The sequence below is a fragment of the Notechis scutatus genome, chromosome 3, assembly GCF_049901735.1.
Source record: "Notechis scutatus isolate UNSWTSFEM ecotype Mainland chromosome 3, rNotScu1.2, whole genome shotgun sequence".
In the NCBI taxonomy this organism is placed as follows: domain Eukaryota; kingdom Metazoa; phylum Chordata; class Lepidosauria; order Squamata; family Elapidae; genus Notechis; species Notechis scutatus.
Genome location: NC_142011.1, coordinates 138,403,268 through 138,415,718, shown reverse-complemented (window position 1 = coordinate 138,415,718; position 12,451 = coordinate 138,403,268). Strand labels below are relative to the sequence as shown.

Here is a 12,451-nt window from a genome sequence, read left to right as displayed (position 1 = left end):
GTGGATAGATCAACGTTTTAAGAGAGAAAATGCATTGAATTCAAAATGGACTTTCCGCTGTGTCCTCAGCCGTTCCTAAAGTATAAACCAATTCTCCACTTATGGCACTTCGATGCCAGGAAACGCTTTATAAAAGCCTTTTTAGAAGACAGCGGCAAAAGCACATTTCTTTCTTTCTTGTTTCTCTCTCTCTCTCTCTCTCTCTCTTTTCGTGGCCGCGAGAGAGCCCCGATCCACTCTCGAGTTTGCTCCGGTTCGGCTTTCTCCGCGCCCCAGTCCAAAACGCGGCGACCTCGGTCTGTTTGGGGCTCTGTTGGGTCTGGAGATGGACGACCCGCCCGTTTTTACGAAGCCACCTCGCGAACGTCCCACTCCTTTCCCTCCCGTGGAGAAGGTAACCGGGATTAATTGCCCCTTTAACCGGATTAGTTTTAGCTCACAAGCGCGGTGGAGATTAAGAGGGGCAGGAACCTGGGCTGGGCGGAATCCGGTCAGTGATGCCCCGAGCGGAATCCGGAGAAGGGGCGTGAGTTCGGTTTGGGGTGAGGGGACTCTGGCTCTGCCTGTTGGGCAAGGTTGTTGGGAAAGAGGTTTAGCAGCTTCCTAAAGACAGACAGACGCGTTGGTAGGAACGTCCTCTCTCTCTCTCCCTCTCTTTCTTTCTTTCTCTCTCTCTCTCTCTCTCTCTCTCTCTCTCTCTCTCTCTCTCTCTCTTTCTTTCTTCCTCTCTCTCTCTTCTTTCTTTCTTCTCTCTCTCTCTCTTTCTCTCTCTCTCTCTTTCTCTCTCTCTTTCTCTTTCTTTCTCTCTCTGTCTCTTCTCTCTCTCTCTCTCTCTCTCTCTCTTTCTTTCTTTCTCTCTTTCTCTCTCTCTGTCTTTCTTTCTTTCTCTCTGTCTTTTTCTTTCTCTCTCTCTCTCTCTCTTTCTCTCTCTCTTTCTTTCTCTGTCTTTTTTCTTTCTTTCTCTTTCTTTCTCTCTCTTTCTCTCTCTCTCTCTCTCTCTCTCTCTCTTGTCTCTCTTTCTCTCTGTCTCTTCTTTCCTTCCTTCCTTCCTTTTTGTCAGGATCCTAAACTCTCCAGTTCTGACCTTAAGAGATTTTCTACGATTGCCTTAAAAGTAACCCCCACCCCACCCACCGCCGCGCGCTGTCCGCGGGACCGCCTTTCGTTTGTCTTTCCGACGGGGGAGAAAGAAGGGAGGCGGCCGGCAAGGTTGATCTCATTCTTCCGAAAATCCATCCGTCTCGCCCGTCCGTCCTGGGGGCCTCCAGACTCCTTCCTAATCACCTATTAGTTTCAGTTTAGGTTGGAGGGCGAGCGGGCAGGTGTCGAATATCGCCCTTTAAAATGCTACGGTGAGTCTCCCGGGCAGCGCTTAAACCGAGAGTTTCTGCAGACAAGGCGGGGAAGGACGAGCAGAGCGGGCCAGGTCTCTCTCCCTCCGTCTCTGTCTCGTCTGTCTGTCTCTCTCTCTCTCTCCCTCCCTCTGTGTGTGTGTGTGTGAGAGAGAGAGAGAGAGAGAGCGATCGGGCAAACATGGAGAGGAAAAGAAACCGCCGCTTGTGCCTCTCAATATTTGTCCTTAGCGAGGATCAAGCCAGGATGCTCCGTTCTTCTGAAGCCTCGACTAAACTGAAGCAAACAGCGCCAGCCTTGTTTTCTCTGGGATGTTTTTTGGCGGAGGCGGCGTGGGAGTTATAGTAGTAGCCACTTAGTCCCGTCCCGTCCCCCCCCCCTTGGTTTCCAGGAATCTGGGTAGGGCGGCTGTGCCCCCTTGTCCGCCCGGGCGCTCCATGGAGTTGTGGGAAACTGTCCCTCGCCCAGAAGGCTTGCTGCGATATTTGATGGAAGCTGTAGTCCAAGGCGTCAGGAAAGGGTACCCGGTTGAGGACTATGACTACTTTGGGGGCGGTTTCTTCCACAGGAAGCGTGTCTTTGTGTGTGAGTGTTTTTTTAAAAAAAATAAAAATCCGCCTCCGCCTTCTCCTGTTCAATTTATGAAAAGCCCGGGCGGCGAAGAGGGAGGAGGGGATTGTTCCAACCCCGAAAGCGAGAGGCCAGTGAAGAGAGGCGCTTCGGGGGAGAAGGCAGGCGAAGCGATTGGAGGAATCCTCGTGCCAGACCAGGCCGCAGTTCAAGAGGGGCGGGATGGAAGGAGAGAGTGGGGGCATTTTGTGGGACTTCTGGATTGCGCAAGGCAATCCTCACCCTCCGCCTTGGAAGAGCGGCCCCACAAAAGCAACCGGGGAACAAACTGTTCCTCCGGCGAGCGGGGGAGCATCCCACCCTGCGGGGAAGAGATCCAGCTAATCCCGGGCCAGAGCCTCTCCCCCCCTCCGCAGGTTCATTTGGTTTTTTTTTTTTTTTGCCGTGTCAGGCGGGGCTGCGTAACGTTTTGGCACCGGCGGCGCCCGAGTGACCGAAGCTGCAGCCCTTTCGCAGCTATGAACCTCGATCTGGTAGCTTCCCGGGCCCCGCAAGAGCCTCCGACACCTCCCGGGGTGGGGTAGGGTAGGGTAGGGTGGCCGGGCGCATCAGCCCTATTCAGGTTCTCCTAGCAAGGCTGGGAAGAAGGAGCGGGGCGGTGGGGAGAGTCGAGGGCATTTCGGGCAGCGGCCGGGATGAAGTCCCGGTTTGGGTGGGATGAAGGACGGCTCCTTCTCGTCAGCTCCACTCAGAGCTAGGGCGCCTCTGCCCCGTTGGCCGAAGCGGAACACCGCAATGGTTCTGGAGAGCAGTTGGGAGGGGGGAGAGAGAGAGAGAGAGAGAAGGAGAGAGAGAAGAGAGAGGAGGAGAGGAGAGGGAGGAAGGAGAAAGAGAGAGGGAGAGCAGAGAGGGAGAGAGGGGAGGAGAGAGAATAGAGAGGGAGAGAAGGAGAGAGAGGCAGAGAGGGAGAAGGAGAGGGAGAGAGAGGAGAGAGAGAGGAGGAGAGAGAGAGGGAGAAGGAGAGAGAGAGAAGAGAGAATAGAGGGAGGAGAGAGAAGGAGAGAGGGAGAGAAGGAGAGGGAGGAAGAGAGAGGGGAGAGAAGGAGAGGGAGGGGGGAAGAGAGGGGAGAGAAAAAAGAGAGAATGGGCATAACTAGAGAGCTGCAGAGGTCAGTTGCAATGAAGACCTCGCTTGAAAGTTGCACTCTGAATAGTAAAAATAAATAAACCAACAAATAAATAAATCGATCGATGGAACCGAATTTGATGGCGGACCCTCCTGCCGCCAAAGACGGGCGAGAGGATCCCCTTGCGCTGGTCACGTCCTCAGCCCGAATCGAGGCCTCTGTTTTTTTTTCGGGGGGCCCCCGCGCCAGAGCGCCGCTTTCCTGAAGAGTTCAAGGCGCCTCCTGCAGTGACCTGTGTCGCCTCTCCCGTCGGAGGCAGCCCGTTTCCCCAGCCGATTGGAGCGCGTCTGGCTTCTTCGATTCTCTGTCCGGGGCCCCGTCCACCGCGATCGCCCAAAGCGCCGGACGGCGTTTGGCAGCCGAGACTTCCATCCCGAACCTGCGAGGCCTCGCATCTAAGATTGCCCCGGGGGGTTGTGGCTCTCAAAAGCCAAAGACCCCACACCCCGCTTTACGGTACCGCTACGCCGGGAGGCGGGCTGGCGGCGACGAGGGGAGGCTGCGGTTCAACGCCTTTAAAGAAATGGAAGGGCCGCGGCGGAGCGTCGGTGCTTTCGCCCCCTCCCCCGCACCCCCGCAAACCTTTTCGGTCAGGTCGGCGAGCGGGGAAGAGGCCAAAGCCGCGAAGGTGGCTTTTCCTGCCAGCTGACCCGGTTGGGAACGGCGGGCTTTGAGATGCCCTTGCGCGGGATCAGCGCCCGGGCAGACTCGGCTTCCAGGCGACCCAGGGGAAGGCGCCGAAGGACCCCCAAGAGGCAAGCGACCCGAGGAGGAGGAGGAGGAGGAAGGAGCGGGCCGCAAAAGGCCGTCCAAGCCTTTCCAAAGGGAGACACCCCCGACCTCCTGGGGTGAGGCTGGGGCAAAGGCATCGGGGGGGGGGGGGGGGAGCGCTTGGAGAATCCAGCCGCCGCCTTTCCGCCTTCCTTTCGCAGGGCAGGGATCCCTTTCGCGCGTGATCATTAGGCCGTCGAGCCTTTTGCAGGCGAAGACACCCCCCCCAAAATAAAATAAAATAAAATGTAAAGGCCAGCCGGGTCTGGGAGAGGAACAGCCTGGCAAGCCCCAGAGGGGGCTTCTGCTCGCCTGCCGAACGGGAGCCCTGATTCTGCAGGGTCCCCCTTCTTTTACACCTGCGGGAAGAGCGAGGCGAGGGGCCGGCCTTGCCATGAAACATCTGGTCCCAATTGGGAGCCCCCGCCCTGGTGAGCTCTTCTCTCCCCAAGCCCGGCTACTCTCCTCCTTGCTCGCACGTTGTCCTCTGCAGAAGGTTTGCCATCGTTTGCACCCGTTTTGCAACTTCTTGGAATAGCTTTCCAGGCTACCTTTGGGAAGTCAACACGCGCCGGTTCGCGCTATACATGATATACTGCCCATTCAAGCGACTGTTGCAGATCTACGAGTGTGAAATGGGTTGCAACCCAAGGGCGACTTCGACTCCCCGATTGAAATTGTGGGCAACTAACTACACCTTCAGGATCTAGCAGAGCAATTGGCAATTCTCCCTTCCTTCAAAGTAAAGAGAGGGGTTATTGGGTGGAAGAAGCCATTGGAAAATAAATGTATGGGAACCCCAACCTTCTTCGCATCAATTGGACACATTTGCACAAAAAGTGAACAACGTTCGTTTTAAACATTGGATTTCTCTCTCCTTTTTGAAATCGACTTAAGGCCATCTTTGTGGGGCTTTAAGCTTTTACATGGCTAATTAATTATAGGAAGCAAAAAAAAAAAAAAAGAATGGGTGTATACAGCAATGTAGCAGTATGTAGATGTACAATAATTAGGTGCTAATTGTCTTAGATTTCCCTACCACATATAACTGCAGGGTGGGCAAACTTTTCAAGACAGCAATGGGCTTAAGTGGGAGGCAGCAAATTCTCTACTCTGTTTATGTTTTTTTGCTCATTGAACAAATAACCTGTGTGACATTCCAAAGACACTATTTTAGAAATAGCACTGGGTAAAATCACAACTTCTGCAATTCCTCTTTGCATATACAGAAGCTTAAACTGTATGAAATCTGTGTATCGTTCATGTGTGATACATTTTATATCAAACCATGCTCCGAATGAGTATTAATCTGAAGGTATCTTCAGAATTTAGTCTGAATATATTGGGAAATAATGAATGTATTGCAGAGTTTTTTTTCTTCCTTTTAGGCTATATTTGTAAAAGATGTATCCTAACTTTGGGAAAAATATACAACCTTTGCTTGCATTTTTGTACAATATTCCATTCAAAATGGAGAAAGCATTACATACTCATATATGGAAATATATTTTTAATATCAAAAGAAAAAGTTTTGAAATTACAAGATCAATTTTGATGATATATTGCAAACAATCCTCTCTGCTTCCAACTCCCCCTCAGAAAGGAACATAAAATCATGATGCAGGATTCGAATTTGGAGAAAAAATAAAGAAAAGAAAAAGAAGGGATCCATTGCGGAAAGCAGAAGGAAATAAAATGGCAGCAACAAATCATCTAACACCATTGAAGCTTAGCATCTCCAGCCTCACCAACATCCAACAACTGTCTTCTGGATGATTCATCATTAGGCTTCATCCCCGGAGCTTCGGTTAAAACCGATGGAGCAAATAGAGAAAGAGGGGCAGATTCATGCATTGGGGTTATTTCTCATCAGTTCCACATCTGCTTTCACCATCTCATTCACCAGCTCCTGTGAGAAGAGAAAGACACATACATAAACAAGTGTGAGACTCTCCACTCACACTAAGTTGGGAGAAAATGGTCTGACTCACTACTTAGAGTAAGCCTATTAAATGTTTAACCTCTTCACCTCCCACAGCCACTCTACTTATTTTATTTTCCTCCTAATTGGATGGCAACCCCAAGTGCTTTCTGAAATGTATTCACAACATTCATAGGATGAGAATTAGAGATATAGTTTTAGCACTTACTTTAAAGGACAGTAAATAGATTAAGGTCCTTTTACCACCATGGTGGGTAAAATTTGGACTGTTGGGTACAAACACCAAAAATAAATAAAGTTGAACTGATAACTGCTTGCCGTGAATATACATTTGTTTTTCATTTGTTGAATTACACCCTTTCGCTTTCCTTTCAGAGCTGAGTTTCTTTTCTTTTCTTTTTTATGAATATAGCACAATATTGTAACATTCAATCCGAAAAATGTACTTGGAAAAATGTAGAACATACATTTTAACCTACAAAATGTTTATTCCTGTGGTCAGCTATTATCCACTGATTGCTTAGAATAATTAGATTAGTCTCGTCACAGTAAAAGTTAGAGAATTACTGGATGCCTTGTCGCTATGTCCTTGCATTGTTTGCATTGTGATCACTTTGGTTTTTGCTGAATTAGAGATTTACAAATTAAAACTGTGTTTTGTTTCTAAAAGTGATCTTCAATAAAGCACGTGGAGGGGGAAAAAAGAACTTACATCAAAAGTGACACTAGGTTTCCAATTGAGTTTCTGCTTTGCTTTGGTACAATCGCCTTGTAGAAAATCCTATGGAAAATACAGAAGAAACAAATGGCATTATAGGGTAATTTGGGTGTTGTTTTTTTTTGTCACTGTTCATAGACCAACTTGAATCTCTCTCTCTCTTTTCCTCTCACTCTCTCTGTCTCTCTTTCGCTCTCATACACACACAGAGAGAAAGAGAACTAAGGCTGCATCTTTAGCAAAATGAAAGGAAAGCCTCAGCTAAGTCTACCTGCTTCCTTTCCAGGTTTTGTTGAACGTTGAAATACAGAAGGAGGATTATAAAAAGATTGATAGAACACTATTTTGCTCTACCGTTGTAATCACCCAGAGATTATTATATAAATTTCCCCCCAATAAGTACATCTACTAGTGATTCTTAGAAATCCATCTTTCCAAATTTTACAGCACCAAATGAAGAATTGTTTTGTAATAAATTATTGCACATAACCAAATACTGATTCTTTTTTAAAAACCTTATTTTAGATTATCATGCATGCTGAAGTTTGGTTTTCACACTACTAGAAATCAATGCCCTGTACTTTGTTTTTGTCCTGCTTTAATCACATGTAAGAAAACCAAATGGCAAACCCAAGGTATGTTTTTCTTCAGCTAGATCCACACAATCACCACAGCCAGAAGGCTGTATGTTTCATAATTGAGATACACCATGTACAAAAAATGACCCAAATTCTGTAGAAATACAGAATAGGAAATTCTGTATTTCCTATTCATCATTGACAGTATTGCTGGGTATAGTATACTTTTACCTGTAAATATTAGTAACAACAGAACAAGACAGAACAAAGAAAACAGCATAATTCAAATGCTTAAAGTATTTCCATTCATTTCAAATTTATAGAGAAGTGTTTGATAACCTCTTTTATAAAAATGCCTAAGACTTGTAGGTCTGCATTCATGCAAGAATTCCACCAAAGAACCGTCTTTACTGTAAGCCAATCGGATTACTGCATTTTCAGACTAATTTTAATAATGGAGAATGGCACATTCCATCTGTTCAACAGCCATCGGTTGCAGCTGAGTTTTGGGTTCAGCAAGAACTTTTTTTTTTTTTTTTAAATCTTCACCATATCGCTTGCAAATGAAATTTGGAAAAACTGCAGTACTGAGTGTATTTTGACAAATAGTTCATGTGGTGAAAAACGAACTAAATGCACCTCTCTAAAAAGTGCGGCTTAAAAATAAAGCTGGGAGCAGAAACTACTCAGCTACATTGTTCACTTGCTGTTGAGTGAAATGAGATATCTACTTATTTAGCCTCCAGATAGAGTCTGAACTGGAGCCTACAAACTGTTTCTGGGGAAGACTGGAACTGTGTGCCAGATCTTTTTGTTTTCTTAACTATGGAATTCCATGCAAGTCAACTCAGAGAAGCATGATTGGCCTCATGGAGACTTACTCCAAGGTGCAGTCCTGCAGCCTTAGACTGAACATTTGATCTTAGGATGAGCCCATGAAAGCAAGAGAATGATCAAAAGTCAACTGGCTAAGTCAAACATGGCCACTCTGCTGCTATTCTGCTTCTGATGGAGCACAGCTTTGCAGGAATCAAACGTTCAAAGCACAATCTAGATTACTGTTTGTTTTTTCTACAAATGCTTTTTTGTTGCCACCGGGCTGTAAAAATATACAAGGAAGGGGGAGGAGGAAAACATTCTATGCTACACCCTGCACTATGGTATGGTGTAAGCCATATCCTGTCTTCAACACAGCTTTTAGGTAAAATAAAGGAAATCAAGACAGGCAGGCAGGCAGGCAGCAGTAGATGTGTGTGTAAATGTTGTTGTTGTTATTATTATTATTATTATTATTAATGACACAGAGTAAAATCTGTCTATTTTTTAAAATCCTGTTTTTAAAAAATGTACACTCTGAGCTTAAAATATGAATTACAATTTGCCCCTGCTCCTTCATGAGGGAGCCAAATTGTTGCTGTTTAACTGTACAGTTCTCCCACAGATTAAATTCACTTATCTGTGATATGATCTCTCATAGGTAAAGGCAGGAGTTGATCAAATGAGACTTTTTACCCGGCCCTCCCTTTTTTTGTAATCGTAGGTTTAAGTGTCAAAGGCCGCACAATTACATGTATTCAACATGAACACAAGGCAATTCATTTTTACAGTTTTAGAAAATGAATACTCCTTCGCATTGAAGAACTATCTGCAGCATATGGTCTGGATGTTTCTTTAAAAGCAATGAAAACCAGAGGGGAAAAATGCAAACAATTTCTATGTAAATATTCTATTTCCTGAGTGCTGCTTCCGAGTGTCATCGTCACCTTCATTTTAGCTCACTAAGTGAATAATCTGGTTTCACTCTGCAACATATTACTGTCCAATTCTATTTTCTTTACCAAAGTTCTTAGAAAGCTTCATAGTACAAGGCCAGGAATTTATTATAATTGTTTTTTTTAAAGGACAATAGACTTTGTTTGGTTGTTTTAAACTTAAACCATGATTCCTGGAGAAGGCAAGGTAGGAATCCCATAAGCAGGAACATCCTAAATACTACACAGAAAGAGGGGGGAAATTAATGATAGTATATATTTATATTTCACAGAGTAGCAGAGCCTAACAGACAGAGTAACTGAACTTACTCAGTCAATTTCAGATATGCAGGGATTAACAGGAGACAAACAAGCAAGTAGAAAACAATGCTCCATCCAATCAAGGAAACCATACTCCCATCAAAACTGGTATGGCAAGCTAATATAAATATAGTATACTTTATATACTATACACTCTTAATTGGCAACAAACCCCATACTCACTTGCATAGATATTATCTAGTTGGATAATGAAACATCTGCAAGCAAACGAAAAAGCTCAAAGAGCACACTCCACCGTTCAACCTTAAGCTACAGATATTCTATTGTAACTATATTTAGGAAATAAGAAAATCAATAGCATGATCTGCTATAAAGAAGACATGAAGTGTATTTGTATTCATCATTATATTCCAATATATATCAAGGATTTACCGTAGCTAACAGTACTGTAGCATTTAACTGGATGTTTTTCTCCTTTTAAACATGGATATTACTATATGGGAAGTGATAATGCTTCTTGGATTACATGTGTAAGTTATGTATAATAACTTTATATAATAACTTGCATATCAACTACAGTTACCAATCATATTCTGTGTCATGTACAATTAAATGGTCTTATTTCTCAAATTAGTACAAATAATTTTTCAAATAAAATAATATAGCATATCAAGGAAATATGTTAAAAGATAGGTGAAATTACACTTCTTTTATTCTGAATTTGGAAAATATACCTTCTAACTTTTTTATAACCCCTTAATTAAAATATGATTGATTGCCTTACTTATAATAAAAGATTAAGGTATTAAATGAAGGATATTGTTGGAAAGAGACTGACTGACTGAGCCAAGGGGAGGAGTCAAATGGGAAATTAGTCTGGAATCTCTATGTGGACACAAGAAAGCAAAGTATGATCCCCGTTGAATGTTATTGAACCTTATCTATTATTCAGGTGCAAACGTCAATCTGAGAAGATTGCTCAAGATAGGTTTGAATAATAAAACAATTAACTGAACTCTGGACATGTGAATATGATTAGATCTGATCCACCTGACAGATATAATGTAAAAAGTTCTGAATAGAAGATAGATCATCATTTGATACTGTCAAAAATGGATCTTAATAGAAATGGACATGGAGGAAAAAGAAACTTAAAAAAACTAGAGTGAAATTACTTCAGCATGACTTCAGGAAGAGAGTCCAACATGAAAAAGTACTAAAAGTTACTACTTTTGCAGAGCAAAATGGAACGTGCAGATATGGAAAAAGGCTGGAAGATGAGAATAAAAGATATTATATAATGTGTATATAGCAAAAAAGATGGCTGCACAGAGAACAAAGAATGGCTAAAATTAAAAAAACATTGAGAAAATGTGTAGCAATTGTTATACAAATAAACAATTGTTTCAGAAATAGCTAGAAAGAATCAACAAGGAACTCCAAAAGAATGAGAAATAGAAAAATAGAATGAAATTATTTAGGATGAAAATAAAGTGAGATAACAATAGAAGGAGTATTTTAGGATTTATATGGGGGTGACATTAATATGCTGTTGTGCTGTTGTGCAATAAATTCTGTTAACATTTATGTGAAGAAGATATTGAAAGAAGAAAATAACAAATGCTGTGATGTATATTGTAAAATTGTAATGCTGAAGATGTATGAGGTATAACTGGAGAAATATTAAACTAAGTTTGCGGTTGTATGAGTTGCTTAATGTGTGTAAATATTACACTTGTGTTGACAATTGGAAAATGTAGTTATTGTTCCTCTATAGACTACAAACTTCATCAAAGGGAATGGTAGTAAGAAGAAATAAAGAAAAAAAAACCTAAGAATTATAATACCGGTAAGTGGGGATAGGAAAGGGTTTGGCAGAATTTTGATTGGACTAATATGAATGGTGTCAATGATTTGGGAAGTGTAGTGGTACTTTATTCTAGGCAGGAGATGTGTAGATTGGATTTTTGCTCCCCAGCAGGCCACTGAGAAACGTATGAATGTGAGAAAGAAAGTTTATTGCAAATTATTTGATTTAGAGAAAGCATATAGTAAACGGAATAGGCCAAAATGACAGAATGTTTTGTACAAATATGGAGCTGAAGGTTGGTTGCTGAATACAGCTGGGAGTAGCATATGGGGATTGATTGCAGGAAATACGACTTCAGCAATAGAGTGGTCAATGTCTGGAATACTCTACCCGACTCTGTAGTTTCTTCCCCAAACCCCAAAAACTTTAACCTTAGACTGTCTACTATTGACCTCACCCCTTTCCTAAGAGGTCTGTAGGGGGCGTGCATAAGCGCACCAATGTGCCTACCGTCCCTGTCCTATTGTTTCTCCTATTCTTTTATTTTTCATATATGTACCCATTTCATGTATTCACAACTATGTATACTCTTATACTTATTATCTTGTAAACAATTGGCAAATCAAATAAATAAATAAATAAATAAATAAAGTAGAGCACACTTGTAAACAACCTCAATGCTTAGTAAATAGTTCACATTGAGCAGGAAGTAAGGCAAGGATCTGTTGTATCTGTCCAGTTATTTCAATCTGATGGAGTTGGTGCATTGCAGATTCCTTCAATTAAACAATGCCATCTATTGGAAGCCTGGAAATTCTCCTTCTCTATCACAGCTCCTGCCCTCTGGATCCAAGTGGCTCCTTCTCTACATTTTAGCATTTTGGAAGAACATGAAGACCTGGCTGGCTGTTCATATAGGCCTTTGGTTAGGATTGGTATAACCACTTGTAAGGAGTTGCTATGTTACTTCTTGGTTTCGCCATTTTGTTTTGGGGGTTACTTCTTTTATTGCTGTTTTTTTTAAAAAATGTTTCTTATCAGTTTAATATCTGATATGTCCTCTATTTGAGGACTACATATTAAATGGATTTTTGGAATTGGGGGGGGTTAGGGTTAGGGTTAGGGTTTTCATGTTTTCTTGTAAACTGCCCATAGTAAGTAAGTAAGTAAATAAATACATTGTTTATTTAATGCATTTATGATAAATATTTAAGGAATACTGGTGGCAATGTTAGTGTTATATTAATTGTATACTTTGTATGCAAATGATGCTGTGAAATTAGTTACGATCACAAATGATTTGGATGATAAAACAACAAGTATGACTCAAAATATCACTTGTTGACATGGGCGGCTATGCAAAATGAATAAATGAATGATGAAATTATAAAACCAATATATGAAGGAGAAGTTAACGGCATAAGATGAAGGGAAAACCAAGAAAGTCATTATGAATGAAATGAGGTTGAAGACTGATGGCTTCCTCTTC

General features: G+C 42.8%; 1 protein-coding gene, 1 long non-coding RNA gene and 1 pseudogene across 4 annotated transcripts in view; 2 read left to right on the top strand and 1 right to left on the bottom strand.

Annotated features, from left to right (window-relative positions):
* Positions 1-244: 244 nt before the first annotated feature.
* LOC148131409 (uncharacterized) lies at positions 245-6,147 on the top strand. Its single transcript, XR_015748786.1, has 4 exons — positions 245-394; positions 1,745-2,456; positions 3,318-3,958; positions 5,481-6,147. It is a non-coding gene; the product is annotated as an uncharacterized LOC148131409 (long non-coding RNA).
* GMDS (GDP-mannose 4,6-dehydratase) overlaps positions 5,377-12,451 on the bottom strand; it is a 271,812-nt gene continuing 264,737 nt past the window's right edge. For all 3 annotated transcript variants that reach the window (XM_087961217.1, XM_026676615.2, XM_026676616.2), the window contains 2 exons: positions 6,536-6,604; positions 5,377-5,790 (listed from right to left, as the gene is read on the bottom strand). In XM_087961217.1, the coding sequence (XP_087817343.1) occupies positions 5,728-5,790; positions 6,536-6,604 (132 nt within the window). In that variant the 3' untranslated portion in view covers positions 5,377-5,727. The remainder of the gene's footprint in view (positions 5,791-6,535; positions 6,605-12,451) is intronic.
* On the top strand, positions 11,970-12,120 carry LOC148131408 (U2 spliceosomal RNA; annotated as a pseudogene).